The sequence below is a fragment of the Astatotilapia calliptera genome, chromosome 7, assembly GCF_900246225.1.
Source record: "Astatotilapia calliptera chromosome 7, fAstCal1.2, whole genome shotgun sequence".
Lineage (NCBI taxonomy): Eukaryota > Metazoa > Chordata > Actinopteri > Cichliformes > Cichlidae > Astatotilapia > Astatotilapia calliptera.
Window position 1 is genome coordinate 13,806,852 of NC_039308.1, and position 19,979 is coordinate 13,826,830.

General features: G+C 38.5%; 1 protein-coding gene across 4 annotated transcripts in view; it reads right to left on the reverse strand.

Annotated features, from left to right (window-relative positions):
- Positions 1 to 19,979, reverse strand: part of LOC113025470 (netrin receptor UNC5D-like) — a 181,782-nt gene that overhangs the window by 34,720 nt on the left and 127,083 nt on the right. For all 4 annotated transcript variants that reach the window (XM_026173238.1, XM_026173235.1, XM_026173236.1 and 1 more), the window contains 2 exons: positions 11,102 to 11,245; positions 10,787 to 10,890 (listed from right to left, as the gene is read on the reverse strand). In XM_026173238.1, coding sequence (XP_026029023.1) covers positions 10,787 to 10,890; positions 11,102 to 11,245 — 248 coding nt within the window. The remainder of the gene's footprint in view (positions 1 to 10,786; positions 10,891 to 11,101; positions 11,246 to 19,979) is intronic.

Consider the following 19,979-nt stretch of genomic DNA (forward strand, 5'->3'; position numbering starts at 1 on the left):
AGATCGTCGGGTTTGTTAACGACTGTACTATAAAAAGCCAGTATTTGTGATATGCACAAATGGCATATGGCATTAGTAAGAGAGCCTTTGAAGGCACCATCAATAGTAAATGATGTGATACATGAAGCGTTTTTCTATCTACCTGTTTAATTAAACATTACAAGAACATTTTTAAGAGTCCCTAATATTTGAGGGAGAAAATTTAAGACAACAATTCATTACCTTTAAAAGTTATATTATTCCCATTTAGTACCGGTAATTTAATTAAAACTGAATATATTTCCCCACACTCACATGCCTGGTAACTGGTTCAAAATCCAGTTAGTTATGTGCAGGTCACTGTAGTATAACAGTAGAAAAATTTTGCTACAATTGTTCCTTTGAGGATTGCGTACAGTTCAGTATTTGCTAACAAATGCTTCACAGTCGTGCTGATTGAAGCGTGCATTTTGCATTTCATCATGTAAAGAAGTCTCTGTTCTCTCTTCTTGGCAAAAAAGGAGAGGACAAAAATTGAAACACGTCCCTCACTACATTTATGAAGATATGTAAGGGGACACATTTTGATTGCAAGATTAGGGGGTTGGGAAGCACAACACATCTGACAACAGCTCAGAGTAAAGTGATGTAGTAGGTAGGTCACATCCTCCAGCGTTACCAATTCAGTGGCCATGTAGTGAGCGAAACCAATAAGGAATTACAAAATAAAAGACGCTCAGTTGATGCTCCTCTCCTCGCATGACTGGCCCTGTAAATTGCTATTAATGTGCCAGTAGCTTGAGCTTTTCATTCAGAGAGACGAGCTAGGGCACTTGGATTGCGTTTTGATTTATGGCAGTGTATTTGAGGATTAAAAACTCCGCCCCACTGGGAGAGCCATGTGTTTGTGCATGGGGTTGTACTCCAGTGTGTGAGTAGCATGTGTGTTTGTGGATAGTGTCCATTTGCCAAGGGAATGTAACTACAGCCAACAAACTCAGAGATTGCTTTGCTCTGTCAAAGCACTCTAGATGAAAAAAAAAAAGAGCTAGGAAATCAATAAATCTGGAGTCATGTTGTCACAAGCGTTTTTTGCTCCTTTTGATGGCCCAAGAAGTCTTTCATCATGTAGCTTTTTTTCATGAATTGGCTCCGCTGCTTTCAAGACATACAGTACCAAGTGCTCATACTAGTGTGCAACATTGCGCCTTCATCAGTTCTTTCTTTATAATTCACTCTTTCACAGCCAGTGTCTAATCAACCCCAGTGTTTGTCATGGCTGGTCAGTCTTGTCAGTTATGAAAGCAGTCAGTTTTGACCTTCTACAAAATGGAGCAAATATAATTGAATAATTTCATACAAAATGAGCCCATTTTACAAGCTTATTCATGTAATCACAGTATTTTCTTGTAGTCTGCTTTATGCAAGGATTGACAGCAAATAGTGACCCTTACTTCTCAAACAGTAATAAATGAGTTGAAGTGATTGATTGGTGAGCTTTGTTGTTTTTGCTGGGGTTAAAAAACAAAGCCACCGTGGAGTTGCAAAAACGGCAGTTCTTCAAATGGTCACTTGACACTGGCTTGCACCCATCTTTCAATTAGTCTGCAAGCCTACAGTAAATGAAAGACAGGTACTTAGATAGCTGCTAAGCTTCACATCAGCTAATTCAAACTGAAATGGAAGACTCGACCATGTTTGTAGTGTTGATGCCTAACTAACTAAATGACTTGTTGCTTGTTAAACTGTAATGAGATCCCATCTCAAAGACCAATACTGTATGTCACCATGAGACATTAGGTTTATAAGATATGCACTTATCTCACCCCTTATTTCAGAAAATAGCTGAACTAAAAACGGTCTACATTATATTACTCACTTAATGTATATTATAGTCATATAGTGTGGAATATATGACTATATCGAAGCTTAACCTCCAGTGCTTTGTTCTCATATTCAGATGGGATGAATATTTAGAGCAAAGTGTTGAAACTGAGTTTGACAGGTACCAAGATGTAACTATTACACTGTGTAAATTAAATATATTTCAATATTAAGTGGATAATATGTCACCACTGGAAACACCGAGCAAAACAAATTGCATTGTTTAAAATAAGAACTCACATCTGCATCTTTTACATAACACAATGACAAACCTAATTTCTTCCACATGCAGGTAGAAATTTTTCATAAATTAGATATCAAAACGATGGAGGAAAGCATTTTTCCCATTTACACCACATTTAAGTAAAAAAAACAATACAAAGGTAAATCACTGCGGTGCTATAACTGGACTAAATGACAGGACTATATGACAACATGATACATTTAAAACAGAACCACATTCCTCTTGCGTTCAACTCAAATGTAAGATCCAAAATCTGAAATAAAAACGCAACTCAACATTAAAAGCTCCAAAATTTGCATTTTTTGGCACAGAAATGACACTGTATTATATGATACTATATGTTACCCTTCCCCACCTTTCCCTGTGTTTATTGTAGCTCTCTACCTATGCAGATGATAAATTATACATTACAGTTAAAACAAAAAATCTATGAAAGATATCCATGAAATGCCAGAAGATTTGCTGTTTAAGATCAGGGTAATTGAAATGATGCTATCTTTCCTAAGTAGAGTGAGCTATCAAACATTCATGACTTTTTATTTCTTCTACTCTAACCACTGGGAAATCGGGAATTATTGAAAATGTAGGTCCGATGGGATTAGCCCCTTGCCAGTAAAGAAGCACTTTGATGCCAGAGTCGTCCTGGAGAACATTTCAAATCGACTCTTGGGGCTTTTTACTCAGCAGCGTTTCATTTAACCTAATTTGTTCAACTTGACAATGAAAACTTAATTACTTATTAGGGTTTCCAGGACACACTGTAGGTATGTATTTGTAGATATAGATGGCTAGTTAGCTGGTTGAGGTGTTCTGTGACATAGACTGTAGGTAAAAGTCACTGTGACATTAACAGTTCATCTGCTATAAAACTTTGAGGTTAGCATTTAGGCTTTCCCAAACTTGGTGTGTTGAAATTGGTCGTAAAAAAATCCTGTCCTAAGACAAATCCTAGCTAATCAGTCCTTTAGAGATCAATTTAAAACCAGGAAATGCAGAGGAACCAAATATTCAGTAGCTGAAAAAAGAAGCCAAAATGTATTCTCATAATGACATTGGCAAAGAAACTATTTATTTACTATTTATTACGCATTAGTCATGCAATGGTACCAGTACATGTTAAAAACAGAGTTGCATTTGATGCTTTTCTGTTCTAGCTTTACTTCTCTCACACACAAAGAAGGACAATTTTAAAACTGTTAAATTTACATCACCAGTTGAAACTGAGAAGGCACTGCTTGCCAACTAAGACAGCAAACGTCAGAGAAACTGGCACACATGCAAACCCATTGTGCCACTCCACAGTAACTAGAGATTAAACATTTCAGTTGTACACTCCAGAATGTGTTATACAAACAATAAGCACTGACTCCGGAAGACAGAAGTTGTCAAGTATGTGGAGACTCATTAGACGGCTCATTTTATGTTCACTGAACTAAGGCTGTTATTACATGAATTTTACATGTTCTAATCAACTCTTTTTAGGTGGTATTGATAGAAAGTAAGCCAAGTTTGAGTGGTAAAGTATGGATTGCTGGTGTATAGATCTCTCTCATCCTTTCTGCAATGCCGTTGAATTAGTTAGGTCGCTGTTTGTCTCAGAAAATGATTCCAAGTTTCGTACTGTTTTGCTGTAAGGCATGTGCTTTCCTTTTGAATCAGTGTGTTGTATTATATATGTTAGTTTCTTACACTTAAGATTTTTTAAAGTTATATGTGATTTAAAAAAGATGCACGTGTACACTTTTAGAAGTAGTGTGGGTGTTTGTGTTTGTGGATAGAATTTAACAGGCAACCAAAACAGAAAAGAAGCAGACTGAGAGATTAATGTAATGATTTTTTTTTTCATGCTAACATTATCCTAATTTCTAAACTGTGATGGTGTTTGATTCTCATTCACATCGTGGTAAAGGCCATCTGAGATTTAAAAAAAGGATTTGTGAAAGTACATAATAAGAAGAGAAAGATGAAACTTAATTAAACCATTAAACAGCAGTACTATTCAATAAAACTGACCAATAATTATCTCTTTATCCTCTCTGTGATCAGACAAATCCTCTTTGGTGGTGACTTTTCATTTTTTGGGACCTTTATCTCAGGAAATTCTTACAGTGAAGTAAATTAAAATAATCTCTTTGTTCTCTGGTTGGTTTTTCCTCTTGTGATTTTGCTTTGATTAATCTGTGTCATTCTGACCCTCCCTCACTTCCAGAGAAGAGTATAATCCTGGAGTGCGAGACACTCTCTGTTGGTCCTAGAGTCAAAAACTATGGAGAGATGCACATGCTGATGAGATGGCAGGGATGCTCAAATGAGCCTGATAAGCCAGCGCCCGGGGACGACAGGAAACATATTTGCTTAATTGGCAAATGTGTCCCACTTCGATAGCAGCAACTAGTGTTGCACTACAGAACACCTGACCTAGCAGCGCTGGCAGTCTATTGGCATGGTGTCAAGGCCACCGTACTGACCTCTACATGTCACTCATACGTACCAGTATATTTTGCTCTTTTTCACTCTTGGTTGAGAAAGCAAATAAAATAAAGCCAGGAAAGCAGCATCACATCATCAGCAGAGTGTCTATGAAGCATGCAGCAGGGCTTCATTTTCTGATAAATTCAAGCTGTGTAAAGCTGTTGAGGTGAGAGAGCCGGCAAGTCTGGAGAGCCGTGTTTATTTGCAGAAAGGTATCATCTTAAACTTAACAGAGAAGTCATTTCAATTCCCCTCAGCATCTGGCCTAAACACTTGATTATTCTGAAAGCAGATGTAATGACCTACATTTACAATCATTTAAATGGGAAGTGAAAGCGACATGAAGACAATTACAAAGCATTGCAGTAAGTTTTGTACCATCTGATTCAATTAAGATTGCGCTTCATTAACCGCCCCCTCCCCTCCTTCCCTTCACTCATGCCTGCACCCTCTCAGCCTCCCCTCAGTCATGTTTGGCCTTTTCTCAGTGCAACAACAGCTTTCATGAAATCACATTAAACAAATTAATCCACCAAATCTGACGCACGCCTGTTCTGGAGGCAGGAGTGGCTAAACTTTCAGGGCGTTCTTGGATTATCTCTTCACCATCTCTGGAAACGTTATGCTTATCACTTAATAATTATATTTCAAGCAATCTAAATGTCTCGGGGTGAGTGGCTTGATGATTGGAATGCTTGGGAATACTTGGGTGGGTAATAATTGAAAGCATTTATTCCTTTAGTTAGCTGCTAACCTTTTAATCTCTCCAGCATGATTTCTGCTGTTCATTCTCTGCATGTCAAACATGTACGATACAGGCCCTGATTACATAATTACTCACTTGCCCTTTTTTTCTGAAATTGGAAACTCTTTCATAAATCTATAAATCGGAACACTGGGTATAGCAATGTTGAAAATTTTTTGTATATTTTCTTGACATTTTAAGAGTTTAAAGATTTCACAGAGAAGATTTTGGAAATCTTTGTTGTCTCTCTACTTTTAACAGGTAGAAAAAGTGTTGTCTATGAGTGATACGAACAATCCCTTTGTAAAACACTGAGTTGAACCTTCAGGGATTGACAACATTGTGAAAAAAGTAGAAATGCAGAAAAATGGTACAATTGAGAATCTAACTTACATGGGAACAAAGCTGGTTGGGATTTGCGTGACACTTTTTATAGATTTGCTGTATTTTAAATGACAACATGTTTTAGATCTAGCTGACTTCCGTAAAGCTGAACAAATGGCTAAGTTATAAAAGCAGTCCAGTCTATGTGTTTTTCCAGTATCTAAAGTTTATAATGTGAACAGTGCACAAATTAAGTAAGTTAATGCTTTGCTGAACAAGTGGTTATTTTGCCATGTGGTCAGGTTGTTTAAAGATGTTAGTCTTTAATTTTTGTTCCCCTGCAAAGCTCTTCAGTTGTGTTCGCAGTGTGTTCCCAGCAGCAACGGCATCATATATTTACTCATCAATAAATGTAAACAACCTTCAGGCATCACATATATATTAGATTATATGTATTAGATGTTTACTTTAATATGTGGCATCCTTAATTTTATTAAAATCCCAGATCCCAGTGGTGCCACTGTACTTTAAAACTGCCACAGTATTCATGCTTAACTCATGAATATTACACTGAAAGTGACTATTTAGCTTTGTATTTCCAATTTTAGGCAATGTTATCATGAAATGAAACAGAAAAAGGGAGGTTTATATTTTAAAGACATGGTTAAGTTCATAGTTTTAAACAGAGATGAAAAGGACAAGTATATCTGAGACGTCACAATATTTTTAGACCTGTTATATAGTATAACCTTACTAGAGAATTTTAATGTGATATTGAAGGTTTTAGGTTGATATCAGCTTGTAAAGTGAAAGAATCCAGTTTTTATTCCTTTAGGATAATGTCTATGACCCAGCATTTGGAGTTTATGTTTGTATTTTTGATTTCTTATATTGTATTTGGAGATATGTTAAGTTCTTCTGTTGCTATTATTAGTTGTCATGTCTACATCTCTCCTTGTTTCCTGTTTTATTTTGAAAGTCTTGTTTGCTATGTTCAGTGTGCTTAGTTTTGCTCTTGTCCTGTATGTCATTATGTTGATTTGTGTCAGCTGTTTCCCCACGTGTTTCCACTTCCTCTGATCACCTCCAATGTGTGTTTATTCTGTGTGTTTTCTTTCAGTCTTTGTCATCTGTTCCATGTATTCCATGATTCTGCTCAGGTCGTGTTTATGTTTCTTGTTCTTGTTTTTCCCCATCACAGTTGCTCACATGTTCCTTGGTAGAACAGTGTTCATGTCTGTTTTCATAGTTACCACAGTTTAGTTTTCCCAGTTTAGGTTTCAGTTTAGTGTCGCTCCTGTTCACTTTTGCTTGATTTTTGTATTCACGTTTACCAGCCATAATAAACGGCTCGCTTTTTGTTTAACCTTAGTCCTGTCTCCTTCCATGTCTGCTATTGGGTCCTCCAGCTCACTCTATGACTGTGACCCAAACAACCTCACAAAGACTGAAAGAAAACACCCAGACTAAATACACACTGGAGGTGATCAGAGGAAGTGGAAACACATGGGGAAACAGCTGACACAAATCAACATAACGATGTCAAAGAGGAAGAGCAAAACTAAACGCATTGAACATAGCAACACAAGACTTTCAAAATAAAGCAGGAAACAAGGCCAGACGTAGAAATTGTAACACAGCTAAACAACAGAAAGGACAATAAAAGACTCAAAATGAAAAAAACTCCAAATGCGTCTGACAGATAATTTCTTAAATCCAAATATTGCACTGAAAAATACCAGCTGTCTTGTAAGCAGGTTACCATACTGCTATCAAAAACAAAATAAACTATTGCATTGTTACTTAAGTGTTGACTTTTCTCTGAGATTACCCCACATTTACCATGTTATCACTGAGCTGTAAAGCGCTATTAATAGTTTAACTAAATAACTACTAATTCAAAACAAGATTGTTTTTATTGAGAAAAAGTGACATTTAATTACAAAAATATTATGTAAGGACACAGTTGAGTATAATATGTACTGGTAACTGTTCTGTCTCTAAAAAGCAGAGCCAGTTAAAACTCTTGTCACCAATAAACTGAAGCAGACTTAAGCTGTTTTACTATGATCCATTCTCTGTGGTCTGACTTGCATTGTGCACAGATTATTGCCTCTGTCACTGCTGGGACAGATAATATGGCGTTCTCTGGTTTTCATTAACATCCTACACAGCAGCCCAGTAAACTCCCGGGTGGCTTAGTTACAGCAAGATGCAGATAAAGTTCCCTCTCCCTCACTGATGGCATTGCCTCTGAGATCATGAACAGAGCAGTGACATAAAGGGATTTCAAGCTTTACAGTCAGATGTAAAGCATTAATGTATTAAAACAGCCTAGAAAGTTGGAGCGTATTAAATCCGCATTTCGTCAACTGTGCATTTAATATCAGCTCCAAAAAATTAACTGTTCACATTTCTTCAACATCACAAGTATTAATTTCCAGCTGAATGTGGGAGTATGGACGTTCAGATAAATGTCATGGCCAAAATAAATATCCCTCAGAATACAAACAGGGTTTAACAGATCATGCTGCATGACCTCAATTCCTTAAAACTCAAACTTTAGCTGAGCTTGAGCTTCTCTCCTTCACAGTGCTGGATACAAAAAAGGCTCTCAGCAATGTCTAAAGTCATAAAAAGAAAAAAAAAATTACTGCCACATCTCCAACTCTGGATGTCAGTAGTTTTTTTTCTTCCCTCAGTGCAAGTCATACTAGAGGGAGCTGGATTTGTCACTGCATTATTTACTATAACCATTCTCTTTGTTAGCCGGAGTCACATTAATGAATGCATGAGGAGTTTGATGACCACAATGCATCGGGGAGACTCGTGGTACACCGATGCTCCATTTGTGTGAGCTGAATCATTCATCACACACACACACACACGGGCACACACACACAATTTGAACTGGAGTCCATTTTCACCTTTAAGGAATTCTAAAGCATCGATTTGGATTCTGAAAAAACAAATGGCTTTAGAACAGTTTGTTAATATGACAGATCACAACATGACAGACATAACAATGAAGCACACCAAAGAAAATGTTTGAGCAATACAAATTCTCAAATATCCGTAAACAATATTCAGTACGGCAGACAGTGCTTAACCCCTGTTCTTTTCATTTCATTTCACTGAACTTTATTAATTCATACATGTGGTCAGTTGCTTTGATAAAACTGACGAAATAAAAATAATACAAATAAAAAGTCTGTTGATTAAAAAATAAATACAAAATATATTAATAAATAATAACTTTGAAAGATTTAAAATATAATAATTGAAAATACCCCCGTTACATCATCGTATACTATGTTGCTGCTTTGGCATTCCAGAAATCACTGATATAACATCAGTGACGACATTTTGCTTTACTATAAACCAAAACACTGCCTCAAGCCTACAGACATCAGAAAACATGGTGTCATCTTTACTTATTACTTTTTTGGACTTAGGACACTTGTAAAAAATGATTTTTCTAATCCCAGTGAGACCCTATCCTTATTAAATAGTACTGTAGCTGATGGTTGGACCCTACTGGTATTTATTAACCCCTATCAGCAGTGTTTCTCACTTCCATTGATATTCATTTTAATTGGGTCCCTCAAAGTGGAAAAAGAATACATTGGAGAGGGGCTCACTTTGCCTTTCCACATTTAATTGACACCCCATGGTCTGTGGTAACTGCAGATGTTATGGACATTGATGTGAACTTTTACCAGTTCTTCTAAGCAATTAATTAATGACTCATTACTATGAGTGGAAATATAAAAGGTGATTTGGTTGTAATGTTAATGTTATATATTTTACAGAGCTACCAGAAGCAATGAATAAGCTCTACAATTAAATATGACTTAATGAGAACATATATAACTATGAAATAAACAAATACTATCTGATATAAAACTTAATGTTATCCTGCTATGTAGCATATTTTCTCAAGTTAAATCCTGTAAAGAGGAATGAGTGAATAATTTAGTGAATAATTAATATTAAGTGGATCTGTTTCTGAAAGGTGCTGCTCCCTGTAATGGAGACAGATAACTCCTAAGTTTAACAAGACTAACAATGAGTGAGAAGGACAAACAGATTAAGAACAGCTCTGTTCAAACAGCCAAGTCTGGATATTTTGACAGGAATTGTATTTGCTCTATTTTCTGTTTTGTTTTTTGTTTTTTTTGCTGGGATGAGGAATTTTGTGTCCAAAATCACACATGATGAAATATTTTCTTTTCTTTTTAGTATGTACAAAATCTCAGTGCTATTTACACTACACTATACTAAAACTGAGAATTAGACAGCTGTGGCTCAGAAAAGACAAAAACTAAACAAATAGTTATATATACTATATAATCCTGGGAATATACATACCAGTGACCCTGCCAGTATAGATGCATACTGTAAATAAAATGTCAACTCTTAACTGTTCTGTTGTTTCATATAAAAGAGCTGGAAGACATGCAAACAGAAGTTATGATTAAAAAACAAGTCAGTGTGTTTGCAAACATTACTGACCTCCACAAAGCTTTATCCATTAGCATCAGAAAACGTATCGGTCGGTTTATGCAAAGGCACGTCAATCAGTTTGGGAGTAATGGTAGGGTTCGAGTCCTGTGCTTAGAAATTTGCTGTCATCTTGTTTACATAGATCACAGACTGCCCCTTTAAGTAAATGCAAAGCTTCAGATGCTTGGTTACGCAGGCTTTGATATCTATCGACACATCACCCTACTGAGTTTCCACACGAAGGCGCGCAGCATCACAGCACAGAAGCACCACTCAGCAGGACTGTCCACAAGAGCCTCATTTTATATTCATAGTAAAAATTAAAATAGCAGTGACGGGTACTCTCTATCAGACATGCTCATACAGAAATACTCACCCTCAGAAAACAGACAAAGATAGCAAAAGTGAAAGGAATACATTAATTGTGTCAGCTCATCAAGTATTAGTCTTGTTTACACTGAAATGAAGAGAAAAAATTACAGATGTGTCCTGGATTTGCTGTGGCTGGAGAGAAACAAAACAACATGTCACGTAAACAGAGCTATACTGTGAGTAAAGCAGATGGATGACGGCTTCTCTCCAAGCAACACAGGAGAAAACGTTACTTGTTTGAAGTGCAAGAAAGCCCTCACCTCAGCCACAGGCACTCCCTCTGGGGGACGACAGTGCAACACAATCATGCCATTCAGAGGCACCTCGGTGCCTTGGGGGTCCTGCTCAAAGTTCTTCCGCAGGTCTAGGCAAGAGAATAAACAGCCCTGCTTTATAGAAGAATAGCACGAAGGAGCAAACAAACATATATGCACAATTGTTTCATGTGTGACCTTCTCTGTTTATGTATGTACAATGAATGCTTTCTATATAATCCCCTCACTGGTTTAAAGTCAAATAACCTTCGCAGACACAGTAAGGTCAGGCTGGTATCAAAGTGACATGGTTTCGCTTACAGGCAATCCGGACTGTTGCCTTGCGGCTCTTGGAAGTTCCCAGGTGACTCCAGGCGACACACAAACACCAGTAGTCCTCTGGGCCATGAAAGTCCTCCACCTGCTGACGCGACACGTTGATCATCACTTCACGGATCTTCAACCCTGCAGGCGAAACGCATGATTGTTTAGATTAGCTTTCATTATATTGCAGGAATGATCAATCAAAGAGATGAAGATTTGCAGGGACAAGATGATGAGTGAAATTTGAATCTGATAAGATTATCAGCAGTAAACAGATCTGCCATTTGCCAGGAGGAGATGGAGGACAGTCTGCTTGTCAAATCAAATCAATTTCAGGGATTTTTGTTTAGACAACAATTTAAAATGTTGTCCGGATGAAAGTGTAGCCGGATGTTATGCTTTCATCTGGCTAAGTCACAGAGCAGACCATTTCATTATTGACACAAATATATATATGCCACCAGCAGCACTTTAACAAAGCCTTGTTCAAGTTTTAGCCCGGCAAACAGATGGGCAGCAGTGCAAAGTTCTTGTTGTGGTAGATATATTTGGTTTTGAGCCTTCATATCCTCTCTCACACAGCCTGCAAACCATAATCCATTTATAATGAAGTGACACTAAATGCTTTCCAGCGGAAGCATTAACTGAGAGAGGGGGAACACATGAGCTTCTTATTGTTGTGAAGAACAGCATGATTTTTTTTTCTTTAAAAACATTTAAAGGTCCATTTCTGGTCATTCTTTATGGATGTGTATTGTCTGTGATGCACCCATAATGAGATAAGTTTCTGAGACTACAGATGAGAATATAAAAGTGCTGTATATCAAGTATGCCAGACCATGCACGCAAGATGACAAGCTTGGACCATTAATGCATAATAGGGTAGCTTCATCGGGTATCAAGGAAATTGTAGCTTTCACCCAACACGTGTGATGTCTGTCTAGCCTTGCAGAAAGCTCAATTTCAGCCATCCAGGTTGAACAGACTTATTAATATGTGTACGCAGAGTAACGGGGAGCTAATGTTCAGTTTCTAGTGACCAAAGTTGTCATTCCCAGCAGCATGCAATTAAACCTGAACACTGTGGAATAAGATAATAACAAAGACCCACCCCTGGAAAGAAACTAGTATTAGAGCCTGGAGCAGCAATGACCTACAACAGAAATGTAAATGAAGTGCAGTAACTATATGCACTCATGTCATCATTTCTTGAGTTTGACTTCTAATAGTAGTGTTAAAATGAACAATGTGCTGGAGCACAGGCTTAAAATTTTCTGGTCAGCTGAGACCTTTCTGTTTGTTTTTTTCTGGGTGCTCTACATCTGGTAGTATGAATACCAGCATGGCTGGTTGTCTGTCTCTCTGTGGTAACCTTGTGATGAACGGCAACCTGACACAACTGCACTGTCTCTTGCCCAGTGGCTGCTTGGATAGAAGTACACCAAAGGAGTGAATTCTGTTGTCAAATGAAGCCAACAAACTAACAATGGACTAATTGGACTTTTTCCACCATAGGCAGTTTTTTCGCTGACAAACCTCCATCTGGAGCTGGTTCTTCTCGGTCTATTATGTCTTAGAATGATAAAAACTGCAAAAGACAGCTGTAAAAATTGCCAAAAGTTGGATGCTCAGTGCCGCATTAATACTCTGTTTCCTCTGGCTTCTGGTGTTTTGCTAGAAAAATAATTGGGTCTCCATTTAGTAGTATTTTAATACAACTCTGATATGACTCTCGGAGAGATAATTGCAAACTGTGAGGCTGTTATCAATGACATTACACTGACAGCAATAACACTGGGATGTATGGATGCATTGTTTTCAATTACTTATCTGTAGGCATGCAGAATCCAGCATGGGGATGGGTGACTTCCCCACATACAAGAATATTTTCTCTATAGAAATGTAATTACTGATGTATACACTCAATCAACAATGGTTTGATTTCCATATAAGTAAAACTTTTTAAAAAACGTCCTAAAGCCAGATCGTCTTTGATTTATGGGACAGCTACCAAATCTTACTTAACAGCATATCTCATAACAGCTGTTCAAAAATCACCATAAAGCTTGGCCTCATGTGGCTTATTGCTTAATTACACAGACCTACACTTGTAGAGGAGTCGTCTCTCCACAGGCGTTTGCCATCATTCCGTACATAGACGGCAGCTTAGACATGGGCTGGGATTAAATGAAAACTAATAATGGGAAATGAAAGGTTATCAAAGGGAGCCTAATGAAGTAATGTTAAACAGAAATGTTCTCTGAAGACACTGTAATCCTCTGCAATGACTGGCTGATATTATGTACAATAAGCCCCCACACTCAGTGCACTCCTCCCTTCCACTGTAACAAATTAGAGACGTAATCAAGAGTCCTGATTAAGTGAGAGTGAAGAACATTTAACTGCAGGAAAATAAAAAAACACATGATTGCACCCTTGAGAGGGACAATTTTGTCAAATCAAATCATGAGAAATTTGCAGGGGTGGTGTGCCACTGAAATTCAGCTATTTTAATATGGACAGGTGGATTTGTTTCCCTTTGACCCTCTCATTTTCTTTTGACACTGAGAACTCAGGAAACACACATACACCATTCATACACTACTACTATTACTTTTACACGGCCTTTACAGCAGGCACTTTAACACCACACAGTTCTGTTAAATTTTTCACTGTTATTTATATAGCGCAAAATCACAACAACACCTGCCTGAAGGCTCTTTATACTGTGAGGTAAAGATCCTTCAATAATACAGAAAAAAACCCAACAATCAGAAAACCTTCCTCAAGGAAGCACTTGGCGACAGTAGGAAGGAAAAACTCAATTTTAACAGGAAGAAACTTCCAGCAGCCATCTGCTTTGATGGGTTGGGGTTAAGTTGAGGGAGGCAGGGCAAAAGGCACACTGTGGAAGAGAGCCAGAGATGAATAAAAACTAATTATTAAATGCATTCGTTCTGGGGAATCTCTGAGAAGGACTGCTCACCACATACCTTTAAGGGTTTTATTTTCTATTAGCATTTACAGCAGCCAGATGTAACAGTAATGTGATGTTGGCAGTTGGCAGAGCAGCAAAAACTCCAAAAACAAGATGAAGGATGTCATCTCAGCTCTGTGTTTTGTGGGTTCATGATTATAACAAAGTTGAAAAGACAGACAGAAAAAGTTGTTGATCCCAGCGGCTGCAACCAGGCTGAAAGGGGGGATGGGTTCAATTTAATATTTAGTGCTATAACACTGTAGCACAAAAACACTAAAATGCTGCATGTGGCACAGATGGCACAGCAGAGCTCGTCACACATGCAGTCAGTGTTGTTTTTTACTTCTTTATACAGGGAGTGCAGAATTATTAGGCAAGTTGTATTTTTGAGGAATAATTTTATTATTGAACAACAACCATGTTCTCAATGAACCCAAAAAACTCAGCTGAATGTTTTTGGAAGTAGTTTTTAGTTTGTTTTTAGTTTTAGCTATTTTAGGGGGATATCTGTGTGTGCAGGTGACTATTACTGTGCATAATTATTAGGCAACTTAACAAAAAACAAATATATACCCATTTCAATTATTTACTTTTACCAGTGAAACCAATATAACATCTCCACATTCACAAATATACATTTCTGACATTCAAAAACAAAACAAAAACAAATCAGCGACCAATATAGCCACCTTTCTTTGCAAGGACACTCAAAAGCCTGCCATCCATGGATTCTGTCAGTGTTTTGATCTGTTCACCATCAACATTGCGTGCAGCAGCAACCACAGCCTCCCAGACACTGTTCAGAGAGGTGTACTGTTTTCCCTCCTTGTAAATCTCACATTTGATGATGGACCACAGGTTCTCAATGGGGTTCAGATCAGGTGAACAAGGTGGCCATGTCATTAGTTTTTCTTCTTTTATACCCCTTCTTGCCAGCCACGCTGTGGAGTACTTGGACGCGTGTGATGGAGCATTGTCCTGCATGAAAATCATGTTTTTCTTGAAGGATGCAGACTTCTTCCTGTACCACTGCTTGAAGAAGGTGTCTTCCAGAAACTGGCAGTAGGACTGGGAGTTGAGCTTGACTCCATCCTCAACCCGAAAAGGCCCCACAAGCTCATCTTTGATGATACCAGCCCAAACCAGTACTCCACCTCCACCTTGCTGGCGTCTGAGTCGGACTGGAGCTCTCTGCCCTTTACCAATCCAGCCACGGGCCCATCCATCTGGCCCATCAAGACTCACTCTCATTTCATCAGTCCATAAAACCTTAGAAGAATCAGTCTTGAGATATTTCTATACAGCTTGGAGTAAGACAACATGCATGAAGAGGATGATGTGGACAAAATACTCATTTGCCTAATAATTCTGCACTCCCTGTAATCCAGTTTCATCCTTTTCTCTCAGCATTACATTCCTGTGTAAACGTCCCAGTAGCAGGTTAAGAATCGGGCAAGTCAGTATTTTCTCATTCGCATACAGCATTAATAAAGCCTGGACTTCACCAGCGGTCCACTTCTCAGCATATTCGTCTATTTTTAGAGCTAAATGTTGTTTACACAGCTGATGTTTACATGGACTTTTTTTTATCAGGCTGGTTGCCAGGTCTGCGGCGCCATAAAACATACGCCTCGCCAAATGACTGTACACCCTGAACCTAAGAGTAAGATATGCAATTGTCAATACAGAGAAAATACGAGCTGCTAAAATAGTAGTAGTTTTTTAAGTACACTACAGTGCATGGACAATAGAAAACTGGTCCAGTTGATCCACTGGGCTTATGAGTATGAAAATAATTTAAAGGTAAGGAGACTAGTTAATGGGGTGGTCATATTGCCTCTTTATTGAGGCAACATGATGATGATCAGTTTCTTTATCTGTTGGATAACCAAATCACAATGGTGAATTTAATGAAACTTGATGGGAAGGTGGAACATGGGGAAGGAAAGAACTCATTAAATTTTGGGGCAGATCGGGATTATAATAGGTCACTTCTCTCGGTGGAGGATGTGAGCTCCAAATGCAGAGCTTCTCATCATTATTAATGATGAGGGAAGCAGAAAAAAAACAACAAAAAACCACCAGTTTGCTGTCCCTGATGCCAAATTTTAAGCTGAAAGCAGGCGAAATTTATTCTGAGGTGAAGGGAGCTACAGCTCTGCAGACTTAGTGCAAAAACACCTTTCTCTGGCACACAGTCACCATTAAACAAAAATTAAAAGGAAGAAAATAAAAGTGACGTCTTCCCTGTCAAGCTGTTTATAATTATGCAAAAGCAAACTTACAAAAAATAATCTCAGTATTCTTATATGTCTTTCCCTCACAAATGTGTACAAATCCTTGAGAAACTGGTAATAAAAGCCCAAATTGGAAGGGTGGGTATTGTCTCTCTGGCTGTTCTTTTGAAAGTTATTCCGAGTACAAGCTTCCACCACATTAGGCAGAGATCAAAGGGTCTATTCCCTTTTTTCAAGTGTCCTGAAATGCCACTAAGTGACACCATGTTAGAGAAATTATCCAATAACTGCTCAGTCATGCTGGTCCTGATGGTGCATTCAGGAATACTAACATCCATTCACTTCCTTGCACGCGCCTGTCCCTAGGTGCCCGTTTATTTCTGTTTTACCACTTTTTCCCTCCTGTGCTCATTCTGCTTTCCCTTCAGGCTCATGCCAATAGCTTTTGACAGTGCACCACAAAGCCCTGACAACAGACCTCAATGAAGAGTAAGCTTCTCTTGCCTCTTTAATCATGTACACTAATATATCTCTAATCTAGCCTTCACAAGAGACATACCAATCCTGATGCTCACGTACCGTTCTGGGTTGCTCTCATTCTCTCTTTCCTTCACTGTCTCTCTTTTAGTGCATTTGGCATGAGGCCTGTGGTGTCTTCCTACTAGCTTTAGTCTATTGTTTCGCCTTGGCTGAGTTGATGAAGAGGCCCTAGGAGAGCCAGGCAGCGCCAACTACAAGTGGCTTGATCCGACAGGGCCTGACTAGTCCGGCTCAGCTCAGTCCACAGGATGTCTCTGTCGTACTTAACGCCACAGCAAAAGGGGATTTTCAGCATTCTGTTTGTCGGAGGGATCCTTCTGAGGCAGCTGTGTACATAGTTAGTGGGTGACACGGCGTGGGCTGAGGGTTGAGGTGGATGGATATAGCTTTAGGAAAGCGTCTGTCTGATGTGAACCCAGCTTTGGGGAAATGTTTGTGTGATGTGACATTGCGGCATGCATCTCAGCATGTGGGGGCTATGAGGGTTGGCTGAAGGCCAGACACAGACGAACCCTGCTAGACAAGCGGAACATGCTCCCAGCAACATCTTCAGTCTGGTCCCAGCTGTGTGTGTCATACTTAATCCTGGAACCAAAGGGACGCATTACTTCATGCATAAAAAAATCATGATAATTCAGCCATTAAAATGCTGCGAGTCCTTATTTGTGTCATTCCCCCAGTTGCCTTGTTTATGTTTATCCAAAAACCGCATGGATGCTTATTAGGAACCACTTCTGCATACATAAGTAGTTTTCACTCTGTGGGCCACTTCATTTGTTTCACTTACATTTCTTTAACTAATAGTTTGCGACACTTAGAGACTCGAAGGCACCTCGCTTTCCTCTCACCAGTCCGCACCTTCCTTTCTTTGTTGTGACTTTATGCATGGCTGATGGTATCACGCCGACTTCTAGGAACACAATGCACAGCAGTGGGGTCAGTCTGCTGACAGGACATCAACAGGAATGGATATCCATACTTCCTGTGTGCAGTGGGTACTCACACACTCTCCTTTAATCAGTTCATCACTAGATCTGCATGAGCTGCTATCCTCTCCTTCTCGAGACAACCAATGTAGTATCCATTTTCAGCCTCTCATTCGCTCCACAATCATCCTCTCTATTTCCAATGTCCTCTTTCTCCTATTATCCCCTCTTTCTCTTATCTCTCAATCAGAGTATCATGCTTTCAGCTGAAGTCTATTGGCACAGATATCCCCTCTGTTCCACCTTCCTATCTCCTCTTCTTTCACTCTGTCCTTCAATTATCTTTTGAGTTCTATCACTCATTTCCATCTCTCAAGCTCTCTTACAGCACTTCAGAAGAGACAGAAATAAAGTCATCGTACTCGGGTCAGAGCATGTGGTGCGCTGTCTTGTCTTTAGAATCTTAAGCCAAGCCCATTTCCAACCAAAAAGCAGAAACTCATAGATTTAACGCGCACACAGATTTGATGCTACTCCCTAAAAACATAGTTTATCTGTGTGTGTTGTTTTCCTGAAGGGAGGCTAGAATGTGGGTAGTGATGATTACATGGAATATCCAGCGTAGCTCTGTCTGCCTCAGGTTTAGAAAAATGAGCAATCACAAAGGGATAAGTAAATAGATTACGTTGTTGTACCGTTCAGCAGTAATTGTGCTTTCCTATATGCCGGTCAGTGATGCCTTTATTTTTCTTACAAAATCCAAACTATAGGTTTGTACTCAGAGTGAATATGAAGATGCCTTCCGATCAAATTTCCAGCAATTTAAAAATCATTTAAGCCTTCGGGGTGCTAAACTTTCTATGCCATAATTTAGTTTGTCTCTTCTTTTCTTTTCTCCCACAGTAAATTTCACTTTCTCCGTATCTTGTCTAATGTTTCATCCATTAGACAAGACAACCCCTCAGAGTTTCAGGAACTGCATAACAATGTATGAATATGGATATGAATATGTTCCCTACAGAAAGCTCTCTGTTTGTGTTTATGTCAGACTCCCATTACTGTCAGTGCCGATCATTCTCATGTTTCAAAGTTGCCTTTAGTGCTAAAGCTAAGGCATGCATACATTAATGGCCCATTTAGCAAAGTCGGTCTATTTGGTTAATACCAACCACCCATTTTTGATGCGTCAAACACAGTATGCAGTTACACTTCTCAAACAGTCATAGATACCCACAGGGAAATTGACTTATTGCATAAATATACAAATACAACATGCATTTAGATTTTGGTAAGATGCTGTAAATTCAGTCAGGCTACGCCACCTATTCCTCGCCAAGACTTACATTATGGTTCCTTCCACCCTTGCTTTTTGACTTCTGTTATTGCTTTCCTGCATTAATTAACAGTGTGCTGACCAAACTACTGAAAACCTGTACTACACTAAAAGTTAACTATCTCATTGATAACTCTAAGAACTCTAATGATAAACCCTTTCACTGGGTGGTGAATGAACTGAACTTTAGTCATTTGCAGTCTTGTCAAAACACATCATCTAAGGGTGTTATGTTTATCATCTCATATTAAATGTGTCAAAAAAAAGAATCATGTGTGACATCATATATACCATGGTGTGATACAGCACAAGCTATATGCAAAGGTGTTACCATAGTCAGATAAGCAGCTAAGGAAAGGATTTGCTGCTCTGTCATGTTGGACAGGTTGTGTTAGGATTATTGGAAGAAAGGGATACAATTCAATGTAGTTTTTAAAGCAGTGTGTGCTTAGCAACAATATATCAAGTGATCTAACTCACTCTCTCTTCCGACATCAACTGAAAATATAAACTAAACCTCTACCAAACTCATTGTTTCCAGTCTCTATCAAGACACTAAAGAGTAGCATTTGAGTGCTTGGATGGACTGATGAAGCATTTGTTGAAACATCTGTGTGTGTGTGAGTGTTGATTTTTCAAAATTGTTTTTTAGTTATTAAATTATTAAATAGTTGTTTTTACTGCACTTTAATGGTTAAAGTGAAACAAATTACAAATAATTAATAATTCGTTTGAAAATTTCATCTTTAATCGTTAATAAACAGCCTGCCAATACCCCTGTCTATTTTTTCAAACATTTGCTGGTTTATAATGTGTTTTGTTGATTGTGAGGATAAGAATTTCTGCCCTTTAAGTCTTA